The sequence below is a fragment of the Melospiza melodia genome, chromosome 15 (assembly GCF_035770615.1).
Source record: "Melospiza melodia melodia isolate bMelMel2 chromosome 15, bMelMel2.pri, whole genome shotgun sequence".
NCBI classification, from domain to species: Eukaryota; Metazoa; Chordata; class Aves; order Passeriformes; family Passerellidae; genus Melospiza; species Melospiza melodia.
Window position 1 is genome coordinate 13,925,938 of NC_086208.1, and position 27,170 is coordinate 13,953,107.

The 27,170-nt window shown below is 39.6% G+C and overlaps 1 protein-coding gene across 1 annotated transcript in view; it reads right to left on the reverse strand.

Annotated features, from left to right (window-relative positions):
- Positions 1–27,170, reverse strand: part of AGBL1 (AGBL carboxypeptidase 1) — a 267,534-nt gene that overhangs the window by 105,363 nt on the left and 135,001 nt on the right. Inside the window, exons 19-21 of the mRNA XM_063169871.1 lie at positions 22,780–22,909; positions 18,082–18,213; positions 13,963–14,139 (exon numbers count right to left, since the gene is read on the reverse strand). Of these exons, the coding sequence (XP_063025941.1) occupies positions 13,963–14,139; positions 18,082–18,213; positions 22,780–22,909 (439 nt within the window). The remainder of the gene's footprint in view (positions 1–13,962; positions 14,140–18,081; positions 18,214–22,779; positions 22,910–27,170) is intronic.

Sequence of the window (27,170 nt, forward strand, 5' to 3'; positions counted from 1 at the left end):
AAAACAAAAATTATGTACTAGGACTAAGTATACAGCCAGCAGAGTAGAAAGTTTCCTATTTCTGGGTCAGAAAAAACAAACTGAATAACTGTCTTATAAATGCCAATCCGTGGAAGATAGAAAAGGCTGTGAGAAGAAACAGTTTGTTCCCTTTGCTCTCGGTCCAGTGACCTAGTAAATCCCAGAGGAAGAAATGCTGAGGACAAAGATAATCAGCATTTAGTATCATCATTATTGAAAACACCCGGACAAGAACCATAACCTTTGAAAAGATTAACATGGTAATGGGTGGAAAAAGAAATGCCTCTTACAAATGATAGGCACTTCTTTAATAAAGGCATCTGTTTAAAAAATCTTATCCATGCAATAGTTTCTATGGTAATGTTCCACAACTTATTTTCTGGTGATGGTCTCAAATATTGTTCTAAGGACTGCCATGAATTTTTATTCTTTATATTCTTATATCCATTTCCAACATTACGATGGCTTGCGTCTATTTTCCCCATTCTCTTTGTTCAGGGACAATAAATCTATGCTATCATTTTTCACAAGATTATTTTCATGAGCCACATTTAGGGAAATGACCTCTACTCTTGTTTACTCATTACATTCAGAAATACTAGCAAATTAGTGCTAACAAACAAGAAACTGAGACTGAAATAACAGAAATGTGCCTCACTACAATCAATCATGTAGATTTTTCACCAGTATTATGAGTCACTGTCCTCTACACTAATTAATACTTTCTTTTTGCTACTCAACCAGCATCATTTTTAACCAAACATATCCTTAATTCTCTATATAGAGAACTGTGCCTGTTTGGATATGTAACAAAATGCTTTTTTAGAAAAGGACTAAATTTCTATTCATAATACTTCAATTTTTTTTCCTCTTGTGGTCTGCTTTAACTCTAATATATCTTCAGCTCTGAAAAATCACCCTTATTAAGAAAAAAAATATACAAGAAAACGTGTTAATAGGAACACTGTCCCCTGCCCACATTAAATGTAATTGGGTCATGATCACTGGTGTCTAGGTAACCACAAACTCCCACAACAAAGATTAATTCATCATTTCCTGTTACAAAGTAGTCCAAAATAGAACTGCAGTAGATACTACATCTTTTGTGGTACAAATTAGTCATCTGTAATGTTTGGAATCTTTAATAGTATTTACTGCTGCCACAAGAAATCTCAAGTAGATCTCACCCAAACTGAAACCCATGGCTACACATTTACTTTTTCTGCATGGAATAAAAGTGCTTCTGAGGTAGCTTATCCCATTTTCTGGTTTAATTCAGTGTGCCAAGGAGGATCATTTCCTAGCCTTTGCCATCCTACCTGCAGTTTGTAGACCTAAATTATCAGTAAATGAAGATGCCACTCCCTTCATCCCAGCCAGACATGCTGCTGCCTCTTCTGTCGTCCCCAAGCATGGAACACACCAGAAACTTGAGGTGTTTCAATTCAAGAATTTCCAAAACTTTTCCTAGCAGGTTCCAGAGCAGCCAGTTAAATTACAGCTTATCAACAGAGATGATATTTCCATTAGTCTTGCTCATTATTTTTTAGCAGTAGTGTGGAGACATTTAAACAATTATTGCATCTGCAGTTTTTCCTGCACTGGTTCATTTTACTTATGACAAAGAGTTTGAGCTGCATTCGTTTTCATATGGCTTGCCCCCCTACAACTTTATGAAAGGTTGGTTCTCTTCCTCCAGAATGCAAGGGACCCTCATCCAAATGATCTCCTTGAGCACTGGAACATGGCTCACCTCTCCAAAAAGGTGTTCTGCTTCAGATCAGTTTATGCAACCAACAATCATCTTTCATTCCTCCCTTGATTAAAAAACCTCTTAAAAGCTCTCTGGTAAAATCACCAAGATTTTTGTCTTCCCTTTTCACCAAAAGCTCTGAAGAATCCTATCATATAGAACTCCACCTATTTCTCTGCCATATGCTCCCAAAATGCATCATCCAAACATGCCTTTGCATCTCACACTTCTGGTCTAGACAGACAATGCAGTGTCACATTGTGCCTGTGTTTATTCCTCTGTCCATTCTTGCTAAGTGAGGCTCATTTATGACAACCACTTGGCTGAAAATATCCCAGTGGTTGGTTGTTTTGCAGCAAAAGACATTCAGAGATATCTTTCTAATTCTCTATAGGGAAGAGTATCACACAACATCAGCACTGAACGTCTCTAAATTCTCTTTCTTCTGTTGGTTGCCAGTAATCAATTTTTTTTATTATTATTATTATTTCTACTATCTTCAGCCTTGTCTGAGCCTTCCCTGCTTATGACAAGTATGCAAATGATTTCTGAATTGTCCCCAATATCTGCATCCCTGCACGTTGCATGCTGTGCCAAAATGTCTCTTTCTAGACCACATATCTTCACTTGTGGATCTCCCACCATCTGGCAGCACACGTATTCCTCAGACGAAAATTAGAATATAACACATCCAAGGCAGATCACAGCAGGTTTTTGGGGTTTTATTTCATCATGCATATGCAGTATGCAATGCAGGGTCTTACCCAAAGATAAGCCATAAAACTTCAAATTCCATCCCAAACTCTCCTGCTAGGCTTATCAATTTCTGTCTCAGAGTTCATCTGGCATAAGCACACCCCCACTTTACAAGTTTATCACACACAGAAGAACACATTTCTACTCTGGTATTCAAAACTAAAGTGTTTACAATTTAGTTTGGCTTAATTTACTTTAGAAATGAGTTAAGCCAAATTTAATTAAGGCCACCTTAATTCTGCTTCAGAGTGTTGACATGGAGCTTAATGTGGTTTAGCACAAGAATTTCCACTTGCACCTTTAGCTAATTCAGAGGCACTTTCCTGCATGCTCTGATATAGACAAACTATTAAAGAATTAAGCATGTTTAATTAATTATCACAAAAGACTGAAAGGTCGCTTAGGTTGCATTGTGTAAATACCTTCAAGAGAACAAACTCTAAGTTACTAAAGGTCTCTCTAAACTAGCAGAGAAAAACAGCACAAATGCAGCTAAAACATCAGGCAGATGAATTCAAATGAGAATAAGGCAATCATATTTAACAGTTACTGACACCTAGAAAGTGCCAAGGGACCAGATAGATTTCCAATCCTGTGATATTCTCAAATCCAGCCTGGATATTTTTCTGTTTACACAAACACAAGTTAACAGGCTTTGTACAAAGCCGCCTGGGTGAAGCCCAAAGGCTTATCATGTACAAGAGGTCAAACCAGAAGAACTAACAGTCTCATCTAAGCATCAAAGCTTCATGAATTTGTTAATAAAATTCTGTTTTCAGCGCTTAATACCCTTCCCAGCAGCCTGCTACAGGACAGGCTGCACCTGGATATGGCAAAGGAGGGCAGGAGCACAGAGCTCCCTTTGCTCTTGCTACAACTGGAATATTTTTGAAGTGTTCAGTCCAACTTTGAGACAGAATTACAGAAAAGCAGAGAGGCTGTGGAGCTGTGCTGCAGAGAACACTGTTATTATACCCCAGGAGCTGCAGTAGGAGCAGAATTTCCAGATGTGGACTCCTGCAATTCCCACCTTCTCTAGCTGGCAGAGCTGACTCTTAATCAAGGACAAGCCCACCACCCAGCACAGTTTGCACACAGGTATTATTTATGTATGATGTTTCAAGTACCAGGCAAGGGCACATGCTCTAATTTAAACAAAAAAAATATATCAGCACTTGGTCAGTAAGGAAGGAATTTAGTACTGTCGATGCAGAGAAATAATAATCAGATCTGCTATACTGGGAAAATGGAAACCATTTTTGTGGTACAAGAAAAACAGAGAAAAGATAATAATTAGTTAAAGAGTTCAGCACACCTGAAAAATAAATAAATCTGAATTGGAAACAAAACAAGGAAATGAACCAAACAGACAAGAGCTGGATGGAACCAGGCTGTATCTGCAGATTTGGAGAGCAAAGAGAATGAAATCCAGTGTGATTTTAGGAGAAACCAGAGCAGGGGACCTGGATAACACAGAAGATATCAGAGGCACAAGGATGGCAGTGAGTGTGGATACAGAGCTGACAGACAAGCAAACTGGGAACTCCTGCAGCTGTGGGAAGCACATTTTACAAGGATACAGGACCCAGCAAAAGGAAGATTAGATTTCAAAATATAGTTTATGCTTAACTACAGAGGGCATGTACACATTATGGGCATCAACTGGTAGAATGCACTGCTGCAGGAAGCCCTGTCTGATAAAAGATTACAGAAGAGAATGAAAAAGTCACATAATTATTTACAGAGACTGTAGCTCATTATTCCAGGTTTTGAAAATGATAATCAGGGCTCATGTTGTAGTGTGTGAAGCAGAGGAGAGGCAGGTCAGGCTGGCAGGATTATTTCCTTTCTGTGTCTTAGTGCAATTGAATCAGTTGCCTTACAGGCAGGTTTTGTTTTCTTCAGAGCCATGAGGAAACAGTGTCTGCATAAGGCAGGATACCTGATTATGTGGACCAGTGATCTGATCCAGCATGGCAAATGTTATGATCCTAAGAGGAAAGAAATTCATCTTTACAGAAAATCCTGTAATCAAAAACTTTGAACTTTAGATGCCTCTAAAATTCCATGCATAGTCAAAGGCATACATGGCTCTTTTAGCCTGTGCTTTTCCACCTACCCATTCTTATTTTCCATGCCTGAGGAGTTCATGATTAGACTAGGAGCTTCATCAAAGGGCAATTTTCAGCTGCCAAATAGATTTGTACAATAAATCCACACGGGGCCAGATTAACAAGCAACAGAGACATCAGAAATCAAAAAGCTAGCTGCTGTAATTCCCCAGAAAACATGAAAGGATGATGTGCAATGATATTTGGGCTTTTAAAGGGGCACCATTGAAATGCTGCAGTTAGTTTTCATTAGGAATGTTGCTTTCCTATTCCTTATCCTTCCCAAGAGGTTTGTCTTTAGAAGAGTGAGATCCCATGGACATTCAAGGTCATGCCATTCCTGATTTCTTAGTGGACTTCAAATAAGACAGTAACATTTCATCCTGAAAAATCACATGTGTGTGTGGGACTGCAGCTGTCTGATTTGTCAGAATAATATTTTAAATAGAAAATGAAAAATAATCTTTAAACATTGAGTTTGCTTTATTTTCATACTTTTTCTGTTTGCTGTAATAATTTTTACTGTGAATGTAGTTAAGGCTCTGACATCTGAAGTCAAACCAGGTCCTCAGCTATGCCCATAAACTGAATAAACACAATTCAGAGATTAGCCTGACCATAAATTGCTAGGCATTTTTCAGCCTTCTGGCACTACAAAAGACTGTTTGACTTCTGAGCATGACAGCACTGATTTTAATACCAGGAGAGCTTGTTCCTCCTTGCAGCACATGGCCAAACCTACTCCCTCAATCACAAGGTGACAGCATTTGTTGTTTTTATGTCTCCACATGAGTACACTGGTTTTGTTCATTTTCAAATGGGGACACAATAGCAGTCACTTGACAGCAGGGTGAAAATATGGAGGTGAGCCATTGATTCATGTCCTGTTCCCTCACAAAATGCAATTTCTTCTCCATGCAACCCCAACCGCAATAGCAAATAGCTTTTTTTTTTTTGCTTCAAGTGCCTGGGCTGCCCAGATTGGTAATGTCAAAACCTGGGATTTTTCCATCAAGTCCTGTTCTCTCAAATTCTGGAAGATGGATATGACAGGACACTTGCACTTCTGATTCTGTGCAGTCTTGTTGCTCATCCACTTTATAAAGAAACAGTTTGATAGCCCCTGTCAGTACCTATCAACCTTTCTGGAGTACAGCTTTGGAATCTGGGAGGACTGGCTTGCAACCAAGTATCTGGGGAAGTGCAAAAGCAGCCGAGGGGGAAAAATCCCATAAAAACCCCAGAAACATCAGTTGTTTACAACACACTTGGGGGAAAAAAAAAGAAATCTAAAGATCAACATTCAAGACAAGCATTATGCAAGATGATGCCTGTTTTTCACTCCCCAGCCCCATGGAGCTTGCTTTGTCCCTAGGTTTAACAAAAAGCCAACTACCAGCTAGGACACACCAATAACATTGCAAACATCATAGGGAAGTGAAAGGAATGCAGGAGATTTCCAGGATTTGTTGGAATAAGCCCTCCAAGGGTGAGTCACAAGCAGAAGGGGTAAACAGCAGAGCTAATACAAGTGCATGACAGTGGAAAAGGGTGGGCCAAAAAAGAGGTGCATGACAGCTCTGCTTTGCTATTCTACATGCCGGCCATGTCCACTGAATCTCAACAGGGCTGGACACCTCCCAGCTTTGCAGAGTCAAATCTATTATGATCTCACCTCTGTTGTCATACTTTATTGTGCTGTAATTTAACCATATGGCATGGGACGTCTTCTCAAGGTCATAGCAAATTAGGAATACAGCTGGCTCAACATCTCAGGAGGAACAATTATCAAAATAAGATGTGAAAAATTAATTAAGTATCTTCATTAATGATCCAGTTATCACTGGTGACCATCATGTGTCATATATACAAAAATAAATTAATTCCAATATATCCTTCCTTGGGTGCTCAGCAATACTGAGAAGAGATAAAATACTATTTCCCAGTGTTCCTGATAATTCTTTCATTGGGCTTTAGTGCTTCGGGGACAGGGAGGCTAAAGAAAATCCTGTGTTGTTCTTCTCCAGAGTCTTTCTCCCCTGTTTCGAGCAGCAGTGTGAGTTCAGGCACAATGGAACATTCCTCCATTTCCCAACACTCAGATCTTGCAGCCCAGCAGCAGCAAAGCAGATGGCCTGAGCAGCAGCTGAAACCCACTGCAGCAGGTGCTGGGAAGGACTTTTTCCAAAATGTCTTTCAATGCAGCATCCGTGGGACACCTCAGCAGATGGGCCAGAGCAGGCAGCCACCCCTGTAGTGCCTTCTTGAAAGAGTTAACGAATCGTTCAGTCGTGCAAGGAAAACATTTGTTTGTTTGTACAGCAGCAAACTCTGCCTGCTGCTGGACTGAGGGCCCAGGGCTTTTCCAGAATCATTCACAAAGCACCAACACTTGGCAAATGTGGAAAGAGGGGCTGAGTGTTCTCAGCAAAAACTGTAATGCAGTTATACTAATGCCAGAAAATGGGTTTTAACTCTGTATAGGGTTGGAAATCCCCAAAACAATTCCTCTGTCAGAAAAAACAAAACCAAACAAAAACCACAAGCAAACAAACAAAAACAACAACAACAAAAAAAATCCTCACAGAAAACAAACAAACAGAATTAAGCTTTCTTCAGATGTAATTATAAGAAAAATGACCCAGCTCAATAACTGATCTTTTCCAAAACAGCCAGGTTAAACTGACTCTGGGATGGATAAGGAAATGGGAAAACAGAGTATGGAGACCAGCATTACCTTCTTGCAAACTTTACAGACTAACTTAAATGCATATAAATAGCTCTCCCATATGCCAACATTGAGCACCCTCAACAAAAATTAGCAGATGGCAAAATCATCCATGACTTTTGGAAACAAAGATGGTATTTACACCTCATGTAGTATTGGTCACACCTGCCTTAATACAACTGTCTCATTCCCCATCAAGAAAGATGAGAACTGTTGGGGTGGTTGTTCCTAGAGACATGTTTTCATGTAGATATAAGGCCCAAAGAATCCTTACAATGTTCTGTAATTTGTTTTTCCAAACAGAGAGCTAAAATCAACACATCTCCAAACACGTCTGAGTGCAGTTGTGATTTCTTACTTAGCATCCTGACAAATAATAAAACAAACAAACCAATAAAAAGCACTTAACAAGGGGAAATACGCCTGCAGTTCATGTAAGAATTTCATATAAGAACTTTATAGATTTAAGTGTCTACAGGAAGGACAAACACCCACCATCCCCTGATTTGTTTGCTCAGAACCCTCTTCTCTCTTCTTCCCCCACTTCTTAAATACCATTAGTCTCTACAAAGCTCCACGAAGTGCCTAAAAGGTACAATTAGAATATCTCACAAAATGAATCAGCAATCAATTAGTGCAAAGGGTGGGCGGAAATAACAGAGGCAGGAAGATAAATCAAATAGGATGCAAAGTTTTGCCTTGGGTAACAACTTAAGAAAAGGGAAAAACAACACACCTAATTGGAAACATCAGTCCTTAGATTAATATTAGATAACTGTTTTTTTCTATACTTTTCTTGCTGTTACAGCTGCTCCCAATTTGAGCCACTTTGGACCAGAACTGGAAGCAGACTTATCAGAAAGAAAAATTATTCTTTCTTTTTCTCAGCATCTGCTTTAGAATGAGATCTCTAGAGCACTGAGGGTCAGCTAAAAAACACACGTTTTAGAGATTATTTTTTTTTATAAAAGAAGCTTTTGAATGCTTTTGAGACTTACTCATACTCAGGAAAAGTATAAGCTCTGGGGCACAAAAGAAATCAGAAATGGCAAAGAGCCTGTAAAACTTCTAAAGATGATGTAATCATTTTCCAGAAATGTACACCAGAAAGCATAGAATATATCCATCCCATTTCTTTATTTTTTCTGTCTACAGCTACTTATCAAACATGATTTATGGCAAGAATATTGCTGAAATAATTTTTGTTTGTGGCTGAATACTGGCAACAGGCCAAATTAAAATTATTTGCAAGTTTCTGTACCAGACTTTCAATTACAACAACAATATACATCTTATTGGAGAACAGAAGCAGCACCATGTGACCTGCAAACTCCATCAAAACAACTCAATTTCTGACTATTAACTGTAATAAACTGCTTATGAATAAAAGATACGTAAAAATTCCTCACAGAAATTTGGTAAGTAATCTTCAAAAGTAAAGAGAGATAAAGAAAATATTTAATTGTGTACTGATAATTATGAAAAAATAGTGCTGCAATTCAGTGGTCCATCATACATGGGTAACAATTTGGCTCATGTGGGCAGAAAGAGATAAACCAGGATGAGAAGGATGAGAAAGAGGGGAGGCTTTCATCTTGGCATATTCCTTTAGTTCAGCCAATCTTCCATGGCAAATACTTCATCACTCATTTAAATATGTCAGCCCATGCTGGTCAGGCTAAAGGGGCTGGATAATATTAGATCTTCTAATTAAACTTAACTCTCACCACTTCTGTCCAGCAAAGATTTTTTGAATTAATATCAAGAGTGTCTTATGAACTTATGACCACACTGCTCAGTGCTGAATCTCCAGTTCCATCCAAAGGGATGGCTTCTTCCTCTAATCAAGTCCTATGAGAAAATTTGGGTTTATTCAATTCCTCTCAGAAGAATTAAAATGGACAGGAAAAAACAAAAAATATCTTATTTCTCAGCTCTCCCAAAAGCTTTCTTCAAAGAGAGCCCCATACCAACAGTAAAATCTCCTTTACAGGATACTGTCAAGATACCTGCAATAATTTTAAAACTAATTTGTTACCCCTTGTTGTTTATAATCCATTTGAAGCAAAAAGCTAAAATCTATTTCCATTAGTTCCCCAACTCCTCCATCAGGCACACCGTGCCAAGGAAACCACTTTTCCAACATAACATGTACACAAAGAGCATGAAACTCGATTTTTTAGATTAGCTCTATGACCAAGACATATGGTTTGGAACTCAGCTGTACACCCTGGCACTAAAGGCATTAACTTGGAGGATGACGGATGCAATAATGAATGGAACAGCACAGCGGAATATGCTATGGAAGGGCCCTAATTAGCAGGTGAGGTAACGAGGAATCAGGAAGAATGGTGAAGGAGTGTGACATGACAGAACAGCAAATCTTCCTGGGTCATGGCTGTACCTGCACTCAGAGCTCCTCACAGCCTTGCATTCAGACTTTTCAGAACCAAAGATGAGAAGGGGGCTCTGTATCCCATAAAATGGAGGCAGAAATTGAAATCAAGGTAAGCTGGAGGGGTAAAACCTCCAATGAGGGACCTGTGCAGACAGTCATCACGTGAGCAAAGAAATGATAAGGGGTTTATCATTCTATTATTAATATTTTCTGGTTTGCAGAAAAAGGAGGCAAAATTCCCTGTGAAACTTTGTTACTTTGTTTTTAGCAACTTTCAAATGGAGATAGGGCTCCTCGAAGATTGATTTGGGCAATGCAGACAAGATGAAAAAGAGTTTGGATATTTTACCATCTTCTTTTCTTGTTCCTAGGTTGAACAAAACCTTAGATAAGATCAATAGTTTCTTTAGTTTTATGTTTCGGTTCCTTAAGGGTAGTTGGCTTATTGCATTTCCATTGATCACACAGACAGGGAGATTCGTCAGACAAACCATCTCTTTTCTCCTTTCATTTCCATTTTCCTCTCCATTTGAAATCAAATGACTTTTAAAGAAAGCTGGGGTCAGTATTGTTTCTCATTTACATATCAATAGTACCCAATTCCTGCCTCTCTGTCACTAAAGTATTTTAAAATTTCAGTCCAAGAGAGGGGACACACATTCCAGGGGAAAAACTCACAGCTTTTTTATGAGGAAAACTAAGTTCTGGTTTACCTTAGCCCTTCCTTGACCTGAGATGAGTGAGGTACACTCACCACCCTTGTGCAATTAATATTTTAACCTCTTGAAGCCTCTCTACAGCTTTCTTGTTCTTCCTAAATCCTTTGGGCCATCCCCATCAGATGTCTGTACAGCTCCAAGTGCTGAACCTATGCTCACAGCCCGCAAAGCAGCTGTTTCAATGAATTCATTTCTTGAATTGAAAAGAGAAAAAGAGCTTGAAAGATGGAAAAAAAAACTAAAGACCAGGTCTGGTGCTCTCTAATAGAAGTCTGACCACTGATTCACTGAATGATGCTGGACTTGGGAGCCTCTGCTGCATTTAACAAGATTTTTTAAATCCTACCTGCTGTTTGTACTTCGAGGTGTAAAAGTAACAAAACATAGGGGTGTGCTTGTCCAGTGGAAATTCTGGATATATCCCTACAGGGAGATCAGTCATATGCCATTGGAAAACTGACTCAATGATCCACAGTTAAACAGATCTTCCAAACCAAATGTCAGAAAGCCTTAAGTATAGGATGTTGACATCTTCTGCCTGAGAATTAGTGTCATTCTATTGCTCGGACGCACATCCAGCTTCATGGTCCAAGAGTGAGAAACTTGTGTTCTAGCCACTAGAAAAGCATGACCTCTTATGTAATTAATTTCCAGTTTACAAGAATGATTTTAGGGCTCCAAGATACTGATGAAGTAGCTTTGGCTTGACAGATGGAAGCTGAGGATTAAATGGTATTTATGCAACAAAATCTTCAGTTCAGTCTGTCAATTCCACACTCTTACTAATCCATTTGTAAGAGCAAGTAAATAGGACCAACTCTAAAGACCACTAAAAAGAAGAGGAAATAGCTTATAAGTATCCACTTTCTGGAAGAAATACTGTATGTATTTATATGCAGCTCCAGTATAATCAACATAAGAAATTATATTCTATTTTGATACTAACAAGTTGGCTACTTAATGCATTAGGAAAAAATCGTGGAAATCTGCCTGAATCATAGAAGCTGCAATAAGTGTTTGTATTTTCCTTATAATAGAGAAATGGTGAAGGAATTATTCATAATGGAAATATTGATGTATCCTCCATCTTTGAGATAAATCACAACCCTAAACAAACAAACAAAACCCAAACAAAAAAAACCCCACCAACTCTATAAATCAGAAACGAATATGTGACCTCATAAGCACAACCCAGTGATTCAATTAGGATTCAGCTTTTCAAGGCATTCATAATGGAAATTTCAGAACTGCTTTACAGCTTTCAGACTTCCTTGAGAGCCATGGGAACACTGGATTCTCTCACCAGTCACAACCCTCATATGTGAACTTACTCTTGTCCTCAGTGGTTGGTTGTGGCCCTGATCAGTGTCAACAAAGAGGACAAGAAGGAACATAAAAAATAATTTCATACATTTTAAGAGATTTCTCTTCCTACTATTTTAAGCATTTAATTACACACATGAAGCAACTTTGGTTAAAGGCCTCACAGATGCTGATGGAGAACAAGTCACTAGATATTGATAAAATCTGACGTGTCACTGGTTTTAGATCTTACTGTGGTTATCTAAGAAATCAGTGAAATCCTACTTTACAGAGATCATTTGGAGCTTTGTCATTGATTTCAGTCAAAGTAGATTTCCCCCACTGTCTAAAAAGAGTCAAACCCACTCTCTTGACCTGTGGTGCCTATTAAAAAGCCATTAGCACTTCTCAGGAGCAGGGAGTGTTAGATATAATTGCCCTGGGCATTGCACTCTCTTGATTTTAACTGTCTGCCATTTTTTAATTCTGCATTTCCTCTCCTGGAATTGATGTGTGTATAGTAGAGCATAGTTAAAACAGCAGCTGAATACTTCCTGCTACATTCTACAGAGAGGTAAAAGGATTAGTATAGAGCTTACAAAGATAATAATTTGAATGTCTTATTAATTAATTGTTATTTGTAATAATGGCTCTTTCCTTAAGGGTCTATCAGGATCCTTAACTGCTTATTAATGTTGTACAGATAAGGATTGCTCCCTAGTGGAAGAAATGAGGTGAAATGTAGAAGCCTTTCAAATGAAAGCAACAGGTTTGGAATAAGAAAAAGCAAAAAAAAAATCATTTGAAGGAATGGAGAATTATGATCACTCAAATACAATTACCCGACTTTATCCTGTATGCTTAAAAACTGCCAGGAGATCTCCCAGACTGATGCCTGATGCATTTGGTACAAGTACAGCCCGTCCTACCAACCTCATTTAATGTGGAATTCTGGTCTGCCTAGATGACAGTCTCAGGCATAACTTGAATTCATTGGCTTCTGTCAAAAGTAGCCTTAGACTGGCTAGCTCTGCCTGCCAGGAACAGGTAGGATTTTCATGGAGGCACTTAAATTTAGCCATTTAGGAGAATGCTCAGGCAGTGAGCATGCACCAACAAATGTTCCAGTTAATTACCTTAGAATTAGGCTCAAAAATGTCCATATGATCTGCCAGAACTTTTATTACAAGACTGTGAAAGCCCTTGTAAAGGATAAGTCCCTATATCATCCCTAAAACACTCCTTTCTTCAGCTCAGTGCTTTTGGCTGCAGACTGGAGTTTCCTTTTATTTCCCTGCTGAATGAAACCTCAGAGAGGTTTCATTCAAACCTCTACTTTCTTGGCACAGAAGGTAAAAGAATGAGAGGTAAAAGAACGAGATATCCCAGAAAAGAAATTCTGGCTACATGGGATCTGGAGAGAGATCAGCACAATGGCCATCTCCTCCATCCAAACTCATGAGATGCGCATTAGGAGGGTGGCATGTTGGGAAGGATGAAAGTTTGACAAGAAAGTCTCACAGATATGTATGCTTGGCAGAAAGATTTTTAAATGTAGAGTCTGATGAAGGAATAGAGTTGGTAGCAAGTTTTGATACAGAAGAAAAGAACTGCTGAGCCAGTCTTACTGGATAACCAAGGAAGCAAAGGGTGAGTTAGTTAGAACGGGTTTTTATGACTTAGAGCAAAGGATAAACCCAACTCAAACAAGAAGATGTTTTTACCAAGCAGAAAGAGAGCACAGGCAAACAAATCAGCAAATGTGGCAAGTAGAAAAAAGGTCTCAGAATTTTCCACAGCAAGAAAACTGAATAACAACTTCTAGCTTAAACTGTAATGTACTAACTTTTAGTGATTGGAGAACAGTAACATGAATATGGTAATTACAGTAGTTATGATAGGCTATAGATAAAAGTTAAGGTATAGATTGGTTCTACTGTATTAAGATGCTCAGCAAAGAAAAGTATATAATGCAATGTAACCTAAACTAAAGGGTCTCCAGGCCAGCCTGCAGCTGGAGCTGACAGCTGTAGGCTCAGGCTCTGTCACCCACCACCCTGGGCTGCTGTAATGTATTGGATGCAATAAACTGCATTTTGGAGAGCCCCTGGAGTCCCGCATCCCTCATTTAGGCTCTTACAGTGGCAGAGGGTTTTTTTGAAAGGTTTACTCACTCTGTAGAGCCCGTGGCTGCAGCTGCAGTAGGTGCTTTCCATGGTGTAGCTCCTGAGCACCCCCATTTCCTTCCACACCACCACACGGGCCGTCGATGCTCGCGATTTCTCCACCAGGAAGCTGCAGCTGTTCATGACAAATGCAGGGGCCACTTTGTCCAGGATTTTGGGAAGAGTCTGTGAGAAAATGAATTGTACAGATGCGCACGTGTTGATATTATACACACACACATACAGAGAGACATACTGAGACTGTCTTTCAGTGTGTCCATAATCAAATCTAGCCATAGGTACCGAGAGCTCCAACCGGTGCATTACCTCCATCTCATGTCAAACCCCCAGATTATAACATTTGTTTCATTCCAAAGACTAAAATTTCTGTAGACTTAACATATCTCACTCCAAATCAAACATTTGTGCACCAAACACTTTGGGTGAAGTGCTGAAGTCAGTTTTGTTCTCAAGCTGTTTCAACCAACCCACACCTTCTTGTTGAGCTGCCAAGAGTCACAGCTCAGTACCTGACATCCCTATTCTCCCCTCTACAGCTCTATTATATCTCCTCCCACCATAATTCCAGGGTCAGACAAGGGATTGAGCCATGGGAGGAATTTTGTCTGAAGCTGGTACAGAGCAGAGAAAGGGGATCTGTTTCCTCATAGAACATCACACATAATAATGTGAAAATAAAGCTCGGCGTTTAAATAACTTGCATTGTGAAACAAACCAAAATATTCTCTTCCAGGTCCAAACAATGCATTGCATACAGTTCACTTAAAGAATCACAATAAAAAGTAATAATAAAGCCAGAAAATTACATTTTAGCCCTGAGTGATTTTCTTACTCTTAAAATCATATTTCTCAACAAAGTCTATAAACACACCTGAAGTATCAAATATTCCATCAGTGAAGTGGCAACAATTACTTAGTCATTACAGAGGGCTAAATGTGTTATTTTTATACTTCATAAAAATAGATAACAGCTACATGGAGCACACCTAGTGCTAATGAATAGACTGGACCATTAGATACACACACATGCCTGTGGGTTATGTCTACGTGTGTCTGAACTTCAGTGCTGCTACACCAACCACAACATGTGCAAAACACCATTTGATCCACCTAGAGGAGACCAAGCAAAATTAGAATGTTCATTCTTTCTTTTATGACAGTTTTCTCAAACACCTGAACTGTAAGGAATCCTACAGAAGGAGTTCCCACATATTGCTAGTGGCATTTACTCTTGAATTTCTTTCAGGTTGGATAGTGAAAACTAACCAGCTAATTTCACTTTCCAGTAACCTTCAGCTTCCCCAATTAATTCTGAGGAATTGTAGTTCTGTTCTTTTGGGCTTTACTTCACATCACTGTATGGAAATATTTGATTTGAAAGTGACTGAACAATGCTCTTTCCTAAAACATGCTTGATACGAGTGATACATATTTGGTCTAAACTGCTTTACAAAATCTCTTGCAAACTACTTAACCATACATATCTTTCATTTATACATTTATCATTTTTCAGTGTATTTTGGCTGCAGCTATCACTGGTCTCCTCCAGTTCCATTAAGTCCATTTTTCACACAAAAAACTGCGGCAGAGAAAACTAGAACAAAGCAAGAAACTTCACTTTAAGTCTGAGACCACCTCAAGCCTCAATCTTGAGTCAAGATCTCCAGTGAGTTACTAAGAGCTGCAGCACTCTCTTTCCTGTGACTGAACAGAGAAACCTTGAAAATTCACTTCTTGCCTTTGATAAAGCATCCAACATTTCTGCACTGCCTTTAGCCTGCTACTTGCTGCACAGAGATCACAAAATGGTATGGCTTCATGCACAGCTTCCAGGTTTTCCTGGATTTTGACTGAGAAGGAATCAAAAATATGCAGCAGAAGCATAGCACAACCATGAGACCCAGTTAAACTGTATGTGAATTTTATGTGCCCTTATCTGAACCCACACACAAAATTTTGTAAACTTATCACATCAAATGCAATAATCAGAACCCTAATCCAGTTTAGTTTTTTAGACCAATTCAAATTATATGCATAATCAATCTTTTACTTTTAATTAAATAAAAATACTGGCAGGTAACAGTAATGTCTCTGTACACAGGACTCATTTAGAAGCATTAGCAAACCTAAATTTAATATTCTTTTCATTTTACCAGCATTCGCTGGATTTCACACTAATGGCTCTTTCTTCTCCATTGATTCTTCTCATTAATTATCTTTCAATAATATATGTTGTGTGAAAACACATTCCTTTAAAGGATGCTTTTATGATAGTGCAGCAGTGTGACTGTGCTCCTTGTCTCTCAGCAGCTGGATTTATCATGTGTGGCAGCAAAGGAAGCTGCTCCACTAACACTGGACCCTGTCCATAAACCTCCAATCCCATTCCAAAAAAAATCCAGCTATATTTCTTTACTAATGTCCCAGCAGAGATTGCTGTCAAAGGGGCCTGGAATGTTTATCAAAAGGTTGGGATTATGGTGCCAATGCTGTGCAAGTCACCCAAGGCCACCAAATATTAAAGGCAGGGAGGACTCTGACTGTACATTGCCAAGGGCTACAGCTGAATCTATAACGTATGAGGCAAAGGCTCTCCCAAAACCCATAACTTTCTTGAGGTATTTGGTTTCTGTTCCTGTGGAGGAAAATCAATCACGGAGGCCAGATTAATTCCCATTACCCAGAGGAGGCAGGGAAGAAGGCTGTGCAAACAGGGCAAGGCAGCAGCTCTGAGGCCAGCTGGAATTGCAGATGTGTCCCTGTACAGACCCAGCTCCCCCAGCCTAAGCTGGAGAGGGTGATCCATAGGCTGGGTCTGCAGCAGGCACCCAGCTCCCATTTCATCCAAAAACAAAGATTTGAGCCATAAAAACCTTCTCATGGGCCACTGCAGAGTGCTCTTGGACAGCCCTGGGCTCATTGCAGATTCAGGTCAGGCTCCACATGCTGACAGTAACATTTGAATTCTGTCTGTGCAGCAGCGAGCCCTCTTCAGCTCTTTGCAAGCCCCCAGAATTCAAACACAGCCAAAAATGCCCTGGATGTGGGAATCCTCCCTGCGTTCCTCAGGAATCAATGTTTGCCACAGGGACCCCTCACAGCCAGCACTGGGGTACTTTCCACCAGTAAAGTTGCAGCTTTTTTACATGCAACTCCATAAGATAAGCATGGAAAACATGAAAATCTCATGGAAGGATGTTGAGTATTTATGCTGAAGTAGCAAAAATTATACAGAGGTATAAACTGACAAAGACTCTTCAACCGCTTTCAGATTTTAGTGATCCAAGCTCTAGCTGTAATCAGTTTAAGGCCACAATTAATGTTTTGTGAAATTAACATTTTTTAAGACCAGAATTGGACTTTATATTTCTTTTTCCTGAAAAAACTTATTGAATAGGAAAATATCATTATAATAGATACAAAAAAAAAGGGTAATAAAAAAAGAAAAAATAAAAAGAAAGAAAAAAGAAGAGAGAGATGGGCAGGAAATTCAAAGGAGAGTTTGATGAACACAACACTCCCATGAAGCAGAAATAAAATAGATTTTAGAATTTTTTCTGATTCCAAAAGGAAAAAAAAAATCTTGGGTGTGACACCAAACATTTGTTCTGGAAATAGCTTCACTATGATAGATTTGTTTGGCATGCATTGAATTATCTCATGTTTTCAGTGGGACTAGCAGCATTTTGTGATGAAGAAATTCAGTTTAGGAGGACTGTGGGACACCATGATCTTCTCAGTTAAAATTACATAATTCCGATTTATTTTCATATAATGGGTAGGATGGTGAGGACAAAACTGTATGTATATTTAGAAATTATAAAACACACAAAAATATCTCCGTTCTATTAGCATGTAGCCAAATGTTATAGTGCATCATTTTACTGAAATAAAATAAATAGCAAATACACCATCAGTAAATGTGTCCCTAATATCTGGTGAATGAAGATATAATATGTGACTCAAAATTCTCTGGACTATTATTCCTCTGGAGCAAGGAAAGTTTGCAACCTATTGCTAAAATTTCTGAGGTGGCCTTATCTTAAATATTTTAAATATGGAAGCACATGCAGGCTGGTAATTAAGGAAGGAACCAAGAGGACCTACCCTGTAGCCAACATCCTCTGTGACAACTGCTGTGTCAACCATGCAGCCTGCTTGCCACAAGGTCTCTTTAATGCTGCAGCCATAGAGAAACACATTCTTTTTCTGGGAGTGCCCATGGTAGTCACAGAAGACCTAGAGAGAGGAAAAAATAAGGCGAAATGTTGAACATTGGAAAGGTTTCTTGGTTCTTCATAATATTCACTGCTAGACTATGGCAGGGAGGTGTTAATTTTTTTTTTAAGGTCTCTTCAGAGTAGCTTGGACTCTGGGCGTGCCTTTGACCTGTGTCAGACTTCATTAGTCACTTGTATCTTGCTTTATTTATTTGATCTGACATGATCTCAGGGGTCCGGAGTCAAGCCTAGTGCACTTCTGTCTGCAGCAGAAATAAACATGACACCTGGGCGAGAATCCATGGCAACTCAGGAACCTGAGGGTTCATGAGAACTCCTGATACCACAACGGAGCAATTTGTCAGGCTCTTTCTACTTCTAAACTCCTAAACTCCGGCTTTATCCTCACGGGACTTGAAATCCATGCCTCCCCAAATGATTAATCATTGCTTTGTCTTCTTTAAATTAAAAACCCATGCTACATAATTTTCAGGAAAATATAATTGTGCAATTGTATTGCCAGACCTTTGCATGGATTCCTGCAAGTCAAGCACAGAAAATGACCCATGTTCAAGGCAAATAATCTCATTCCACACTAATTTATCTGTCTGTCCAATCCATCTCTCATGTCAGCTGTCATATAAACGAGGCACAAGGCACATTCCCAATTTAGCGGAAGTTTTGATTGCCTGTATAGGCAGATATTGATTCCCATGGAAATGAAAATCACAATTTAATGACCCAAGAGGTAAATATTGACCCAGGTCTTAAAGAATAATCAATCTCAGTGCCCTCTGAGATATGAAGTCGATGTACACATGGCTGTTACATATATTCTCCATGTCTTAATCAGGAATATTCAGAAATCTGTCAATGAAAATATAAGAATCTCTAAAGAGAAGGAATTATTTCATTTCAAACCAACAGCATTCACTGTAGAGTAGAAAGGAGCTTCAAGATTTCATTGAAACAGTTTCCCAGGACTTATGTTGGAGACAAACAAAGGTGTGTAGGAAGGCAGAGAAAAATTCTGGACCCACAGGGAGATGGGGGAGAAATATGGGGTGCAAAAACTAGAATTGCTTATGTTGGAAAATATCTCAAAAATCATCAGGTCCAATCATTAACCCAGCACTGCCAAATCCACCACTAAACTCAATCCCCAAGTGCCAACTGCACATCCATCCAATACCTCCAGGATGGTGGCTCCACCACTGCTCTGGGCAGCCCTTTCTAATGCTTGATAACCCTTCAGAGAAGGAATTTCTTTCTCATATCCAACCCAAACCTCCCCTGGCACAACTTGAGGCCATTTTCCTCTTGTCCTGTCAGCTTGGGAGGAGAGGGTGACACGCACTCACTGTCAGCCTGTCCAGGTCCCTCTGCAGAGCCTCCCCACCCTCCAGCACATCAACACTCCCACCCATATTCCTACCTAAATACATGCTCAAGAGGGGAGAAACAGATGGAGAACATGAGATTCTTCCACCAACTGCTAGGGCAAGACTTACCCTCATTTGCTTATTTACCAGCCCCACAGCGACTAAGTTTAGCTAAAGCATGTCAGTTTACTTATCTGGAAATTGAGCACGTACATTCTTTCTGACACTGACACTGGAGGTGCTGAGGCACACATAATAACCAGTCAGATGGACAATTATACACGTCCCATAACTTACAGGCTGCTGTTTCCTTTGGTTTCTATCCTGTCAACCTTCCTTCCCACACCATCATCACCTCCAGATCTTTTTGTGGGGCTGAGGGCCTGCAGGTTCCACACCTGGAGCATGTGAACAGCCACCTACCCAGCAACAGCTCTGATCCACACACAATTATCCTGGACTGCCTCCTTCCAAAGAGCTGCATTTATTAATTCTCTTAATGACAGACATTTTTCCAGCTAGTGCTTCATCTAAGCTACCAGCAATGCACAGTCATAGCTTAGGTTAACCACAGTTACCACCTAGAATGTACTTCTATGAATATCAAAGAGAATTTTACAGCTTTTGTCTGATTTCAAGGTAGAAAAACTCAGCTCAATTGCCTATCAATTACCTGACAATTTACAGAATTACAGCACACAAAAAGACAATATATTATCTGCTTAAAATATTATTTATCAGAAGCCATGCAGGGATGATCAGAGAGTGGAGCTGCCTGATAAGTAGCAGGTCTATAATTCTGCACCTCAAGAAGCCTGCAGGCAGGTCCTTATAGTGACAGATCTGGATTGAGACTTCTTTGCTGGTGAAAGTGTACTAAAGCCAGGTTCTGTAATATGGCAGCTGGTTCAGGCCATGGAATCTTTCCCTGAGTGTCACCAGCTTCCACAGGAGAAGCGTCAGTGCCACTGAAAACACTGAAAATACTTGCATAGCACAACATTTTAATTAATTTGACTGGATACTGCAGCCAGTCCCAATGTTTGTACTCAATTATTCTCTACAGCACATCCTTCTGCCTGATTTTCACACCACAGGGTAGCTTATGTCTCACCATTCAGCCAAGGCTAAGAGATATTTTGGAGTCTGAGCGCCCAACACAGAAATTTTCGTGGGATATGTCTGGGCAAGCACTGAGCAGATTTGGCACCTCCCAGTGCTTTTTCTTCAGCCTGTCCTTCCATATGGCTGGGACACTGAGACACACAAACCAGTCAGGCTCCCAAGCCTGCACTCACTGGGATATGACTCAAAGACATGCACAATTTTTTAATCTATTTGAAGTTATTTGCCAGCACTGATCATACTGATCATCCTAAAGGTAAGGACTGCCTTCTAGCTCAAAAACAACACTCCTTATGAGTCACAGAACCAGGTACCTTTTAAAATAAAAGAAAAGCAGTGTATAAAGTGGAAAGTAAAAAAAGCTGTTGGAAAACTGAACTTTTTGAAATGACTTCTCTTTTTTTGTGTCAAGTCTCTTTCTTAATAACATTGTGACAGAACATTAAATGCCAGTTTTGAGGCAGGCATGCTTAGAGGTTTTTTTCCTCCCAATGAGTACATTATTGCAGGCTGTGCTTGTTTCCAAGCTTCATATAATGACTTTGAGAGGCAGCAAACTCTGCTCAGAGCCTTCTGGTCCACTGGAAATTCCTTTTCCCTTTTAGAGCATCCTGCTCTTCACTAGAAATGAGACTCTGCAATGTCCCAGTGCACTCAGTCTCTTGGTCCCATTAGGGTTCCCACAGGCAACAAGGTAAATAAAAAAAAAAAAACATTTAACAGGCTGTTTTCTTGTTAACTAAAGAATTAAAGTGGCCTTGGTTTGAAGGGCTGCTAAAGTTCTTTGCTTTTCTCCTTCAAGCAGCTTTGCTTTGCTTTGAAGAAACTGCTTGCACATCCCTAGGATAAATTAAACCAAATCAGCTCACAGAAATCATTTGGCTACCAGTGAACTTAGCTCCATGAGATCTTATAGGTTAAAAGAAAACCCAATAAAAACAAACCAAAAAAAACCCCACCCCCAAACTCTCTTTTGAAGGAGGGAAAAGGCATTTTTGAGGATGTATAAACTAAAATCAATGCATTCTTCAAAGGCAAAGAAAAATCAGTTTATGAAATCTGACATGCAGTCTGTGAGTGAGGGAGATGGTAGGATCAATAGCCTCCCTTCACTCAACAATGATGAAAACTTGTACTGAGTATTCAACTTTATGCACCTGAATATGACAAGAAGGAGGGTCATGTACTAAAAGAGGCCAGACAGCAAATTACGGGGTAAAACAAGACTCATCCCACACTGCTCTGAACCAAAGGAAAACGTTGGTGACTCAGTTTGCAACTCTGAGTTTCAACAATACTCCTCAGCCTACAGAGATATATTTCAGGGCTGTCAGCTTAGACAAAAACTAAATTATACAAGAATTCTCATAGAGAAGATCATAGACATTTTCACCTTGTTTGGGGCTTTTCTCAGCAAACCCAGAGGGACTCTGGTGCACTTGGACATTTCCTGCCTGGCCGTAGCTATCACCAACAAACCTGCCAGTCCCTGGATCCACATCTGTTTATCAACATTTGAAGCTCCTTGTGGTTTTCCTCCTGGAGTCTCAGAACCACTTTTTCCTTCTACTGGGCAACTGAGCAGATGGGATGGATCCCAGACCCATCTCATGAATTTCTGGCAGCCCCCAAACACAATCCTTTCCCCATTTCCAAAGCAAGCAGGGAGGCTCACACACTTTGAGGGTTGTGATTGCATGGGGTTTAGCACAGTCCATTTAGACGAAATCTTTTTGGAATTTCTCCTAATGCTTTCATGAAGATAGCAATAACTTGCTCATAATATTGAGCTTAGTTGGAGCACTTTGAGGATATAAAGAGCTTTCAGAAATTAATTTTCTCATTTTTATTCCAGGTATATAGAGATTCTTGTTAGAAGGTGCTTGCTACAAGAGAGATGCTTGTTAGAAGATTCAATAAGTGATAAATATTCAAAACTTCCAAAACAATCCCACAAGATGAAAGTGCAACAGGACATGATGCTCCCAAATCACTCCAGCTCCCTAACAGAGCTGTTCACACAAGCACAATAATCAATCCATTGGCAGAATCACACAAGAGAACTGGAAGAGACTCACCAGAGGAGCCCGGCCAATGCTGCTCAGGTAGTAGAGGAGACCTTTGGCGTGGTAAATTGTGGGATGCAGCTGGGAGCTGGGTGTCAGCCACTGCCTGTTGAGATCATCTCCACTCAGTGAACAACGAAGGCTGAAATCAGGAAGCAGCACATCACAAACTGGCAAAACAAAAGCTGGTTCCAAAGCATTTCCAATCCTGGCAAGCCATGGCACAAGGAATGTCAATAGAACATAGATATAATGGTTTTGAACATTGGGCTGGAATGACTCAATAATCCATATTCTATTTTTCAGCTTCTTATAGTGTACTAATTTTACTAGTTAAATTTTACTAATTTAATTTCCTTTCCTTTTAAGGTTCACTTAATTGACATCCTGCAAATACATGCAGTTTTTCACTTACCTAAGAAGGCACAAATCAAAAGGCCATTTAGAAAGAAGCCTTCTGAAACATTCTAAATTCTGTGCTATGAAATTCATGCTGCTTGCATAGAGCACAGGCTTCTCAAAACCCCCAGAGCAAACAAGCACATCCAACTTCTACTCATTCTAATTGAAGACAGGTACTCAAATCTCATTGACCAGTCTGAAACATGAATGTACTTCAATGAGATGAGCTGGGTGTCTCATTTAAGCTTCTCTTCTCACAAGAGATGTCTCTATCTAAAGCCCGTCAAGGAGATCATGATACCTGCTAGAGCATTATGTAGAACAATTACCCAGGTTCACTGCAAAGGCTGGATAAAAAGCTAAATAAGAATCCCAGATTTGCACTGAGGAAGCATTTCCCTTAGTTAGTTACAACATATTCTGTTTCTGACTCAATGATCAGTGGAAGATTGTCAGGATACTTGACCATGTGGAGCAGTACAGCACTGTGCAATTCTGAAAAATTCAACTCATCTCCCTTGTTAGTGACTGTGTAGATCAGAGCCTAACACTCTTCAAAGGATTTGCTGTAATTTGGTTGATAATTTCCAAATCACAGTGCAGTGATAAAATTCAGGAATCCACCCTCCAGCATATGAGATATTGTGGTAGGTCCTCATCATCTCCAAACTATCCTCTAGAATGCTTCCATTTGCACTGCAAAATTGGGGTGCTTCTTGTTCAAAAAAGCTACAATATCCTAAATGTTGGATGAATTTCTAGCTATGGAGTAGCATCCAGCTTTGCTGAAATTAAAATATAAATGTACTAATAGAAATGGGTTCTGCTGGGGTATCGATAGAGGTCAGGGTGTGCTGCATGTGGCATCTTGGGCATCATCAATGCCTTGCAAAATGCTTGGAAAAAAAGGGTTGTAAAGCAGGAATGATTTGTTTGTTTTTTTTTTTTAATTTTTAGTAAGTAGGAATAATGGAGAACTGGTTAAAAATGGAAGACAAAGAAATAATGAGTCACTAAGGATATTTCATATATCTTTAATGACGTCTTGGAGTTTCTGGCAACACCACAATATCCATTCCGAATTTACTCCACTTTTAGTTATCTGAATTCCCTTATTTCCTCACAATCCATACTTCCCATGTTACTCACTCAGCAAATCAGAAAACGCTAGCAATAGCTAACACTTGGGAAGTCAGCAAACGTTGCTGCGAGGCTTCTGCCAAAAATTCTGCATGAAAACATGACAGCTTCCGTTGTGTTTTCTAAGGGCTCTTCGGATAAAGTTACCTTTAGGCTCACCTCTCCTGATCTTCAGGACAGCAGCTGCTCAGCTGAGATTAGCAGCTGTATTTCTGCCAAGGATTTGTGTGGCTACAGAGCTTCCCTTTTATAGGTACAATGCCACAGAGAGAGTCACTGGGCTGCATAAAAAACACCTCTTTCTCCAATGCGACCAGCAAAAAACCCAAAAAAAAGCAAATAACTTCCTTGGCATAAAGTTGTGACATCTTCCTCCATCACAGTTACACAGAGAGCAAAACTAAGTGAGAATAACAGCAGAATTTTTATTCTGAAGGGGGAAATGATAGTTGGACTTGTATTCCCGTGTTTTAGTTGAATATCAAGGAAAAAAACCAGAAGGGAGTCTTGTTGTTTCAGACCTACAGAAAGAGTTTCTCATCATTGTCATTGGTCACACCCCAAACCTACTATATCCCCCTTTCCTGTGGGAATTGACATTAGTTTGTCCCTCCTCAAACCATCCACACTTCCCTCTGCTAAAATGCCTTGGTACCCACTGGATGAGTCCAACATAAAGGGAGGAAAAAAGCAGGGAAATAGAAACTGCTGAAAGGATTCAGTAAATACAGAGATTAATTTTAAGCCACTGCCAAACTCAATTTTCATTTTTTAGACTAAACTAAAAGCTCCTAAAAATGCTGATTATTCCTTCAGCAATTATAAAGAAATCCCAGGATATGTCACATAAGAAAAACTCCTAATTAAGTCCATAATACAGTCTACCAATTCTGTTGCTCTGACACAAAATGTGACTTTTTTCAGAGGTGACTATGACAAGACAATCCCCAGCTCTGCAGTTCACAGGTGCTGCTGTGCTTAGTATTAGTTTAAGAAGTGTAATCCAACTCTAAAACAATAATTTGGAAGTTCTTATGAGCTGTTTGGAAAGGAGGTATCATCTCTACATAAAGCCAAGAGCTTAGAGACAAAGTTCAGCTTTGTCCCTTCAAAGATTAACATTTCTGCTCATTTAAAGCTTTAAATATTAGCCATCAGCTTGGCTGTATCCACAGCTCTTAGGAACATGCAGAACTCAAATTTAATTACAAGAGGCTGATTTTTCCCACCCTGCTCTGTCCTTCCTTCATTCTGCTAAAATCTGTTTACTTTTGAACATGCCAATTCCCTGCCAGTCCTGTTTCTCCTTATCCCTTCATTCCTTCTCTCTCTTTCCTAATAGTGATGACATGCACAGATAATGGGTTTGCCCGTTATGCTCTGCAGCCAAGGGTGAAGGTAAAATATTAAGCTGATTTCAAATGCTGATGGCAAATAAAGGGACTGGAGAGCTGAGACTGGCTTTGAATGTTTGGCAGGATTTAATGAAATTCACTACTCAAATCAAAGGCCTTTCCTACAACACACTTCCAAGCTATTATATTTGCTTTAAATGCTTTACATGTCTTTTCTCTTTTAAAGCACATGGAAGACTACATGCCACCTTGGATGGGACTGGTGGCAGCTTACAAAACAATTGCCAGAAAAAATTCCAGTAAAAAACACCACTTCAGTGGCTCTATATAAAGTACCTGAAATTCTTCTAATTTTCAAGAGTACTACCCAGAGATATCTCAAATAATTAAACTGTGATTCTCTTGTTCAAAAGCCTGATCTGTTTGTTACAGTACTCCCTCCCCCTCTACTTTTATATTGCCAAGACATTTTGGCTTTGAGGGCAAAGTAACCTCAGAAATTGCACAAAACTCTGCACAAGCCACGTGTATGGATGGAGAGATCCTACCTGGTCCTAACATGAGCCTTGATAAGGTCAGTGGAACATTTCAGTGTACTGCAATAAGCCTGTGTCCCACACAGATACAAAAATGGCAGGGGATGAGAAACACAGGAAAAACAAAACTGAACAGGGTTGTGTAGCAAAGAGATTGGGGATAAGAATAATACGCAAGATATTAGACAAGAAAGGGTGAAATAGAGAGAGAGAAAAGTCACTTTTGAAAGAAAATATGTTGCTGTGCTTGGAAGATAAAATACTTCCCAGTCTCCTGTCCATAACAGATAAAAGCAAAGACAGGAGCCATCATATTGAATGAATGATGTCAGGACTGATAATAACAGCACCTGGGGCACAGGGAAATATAAAATCTAAAGGGATGCATCATGTTTGATATGTAGAGAGAAGCATCACCATTCACTGTGCATCTTAAAAGCAGACAGCAGTACCAGAGTAGGATGAGAGTGTCTGTATAAAAGGCAGCAGGCACAAGTAAACATCAAGATGCCATTGAGCAGCATGAGGCAGCTTCAACCAGACACACCATGCTGGACTTTATAAATAACAGCAGCCTAGGATGATAACTGAAATGTTTTTATTAAGATGTTATGGTCCTGCCATTCAGAAAACTGAGAGCAACATGGAGGGGAAAAAAATATAAAATGGATAGAAAATCTTTTGTTTCTCTTAATTTGAAATCTTTCCAGAGATCAAGGCTGGTGATGGGAGGAAGCAGTAGCAGCAGTAAAGCTCTCCTTCATATTGTAATGAAGAGGGTCCGAAATATAACCATTATTTTCTGGCTTGGACTCTGGCTTTGCTCAAGCCCATGGGCTGAAATCATAATGGCTACATTGCATCCTGGCATGGCCCTGTGATGCCAATGATTATTCCAGAAATGGAACATCACCAGAACAATGTAAATTTTGGAGGCTTTACAATGAAACAGTTGTCATCAGCATTACTG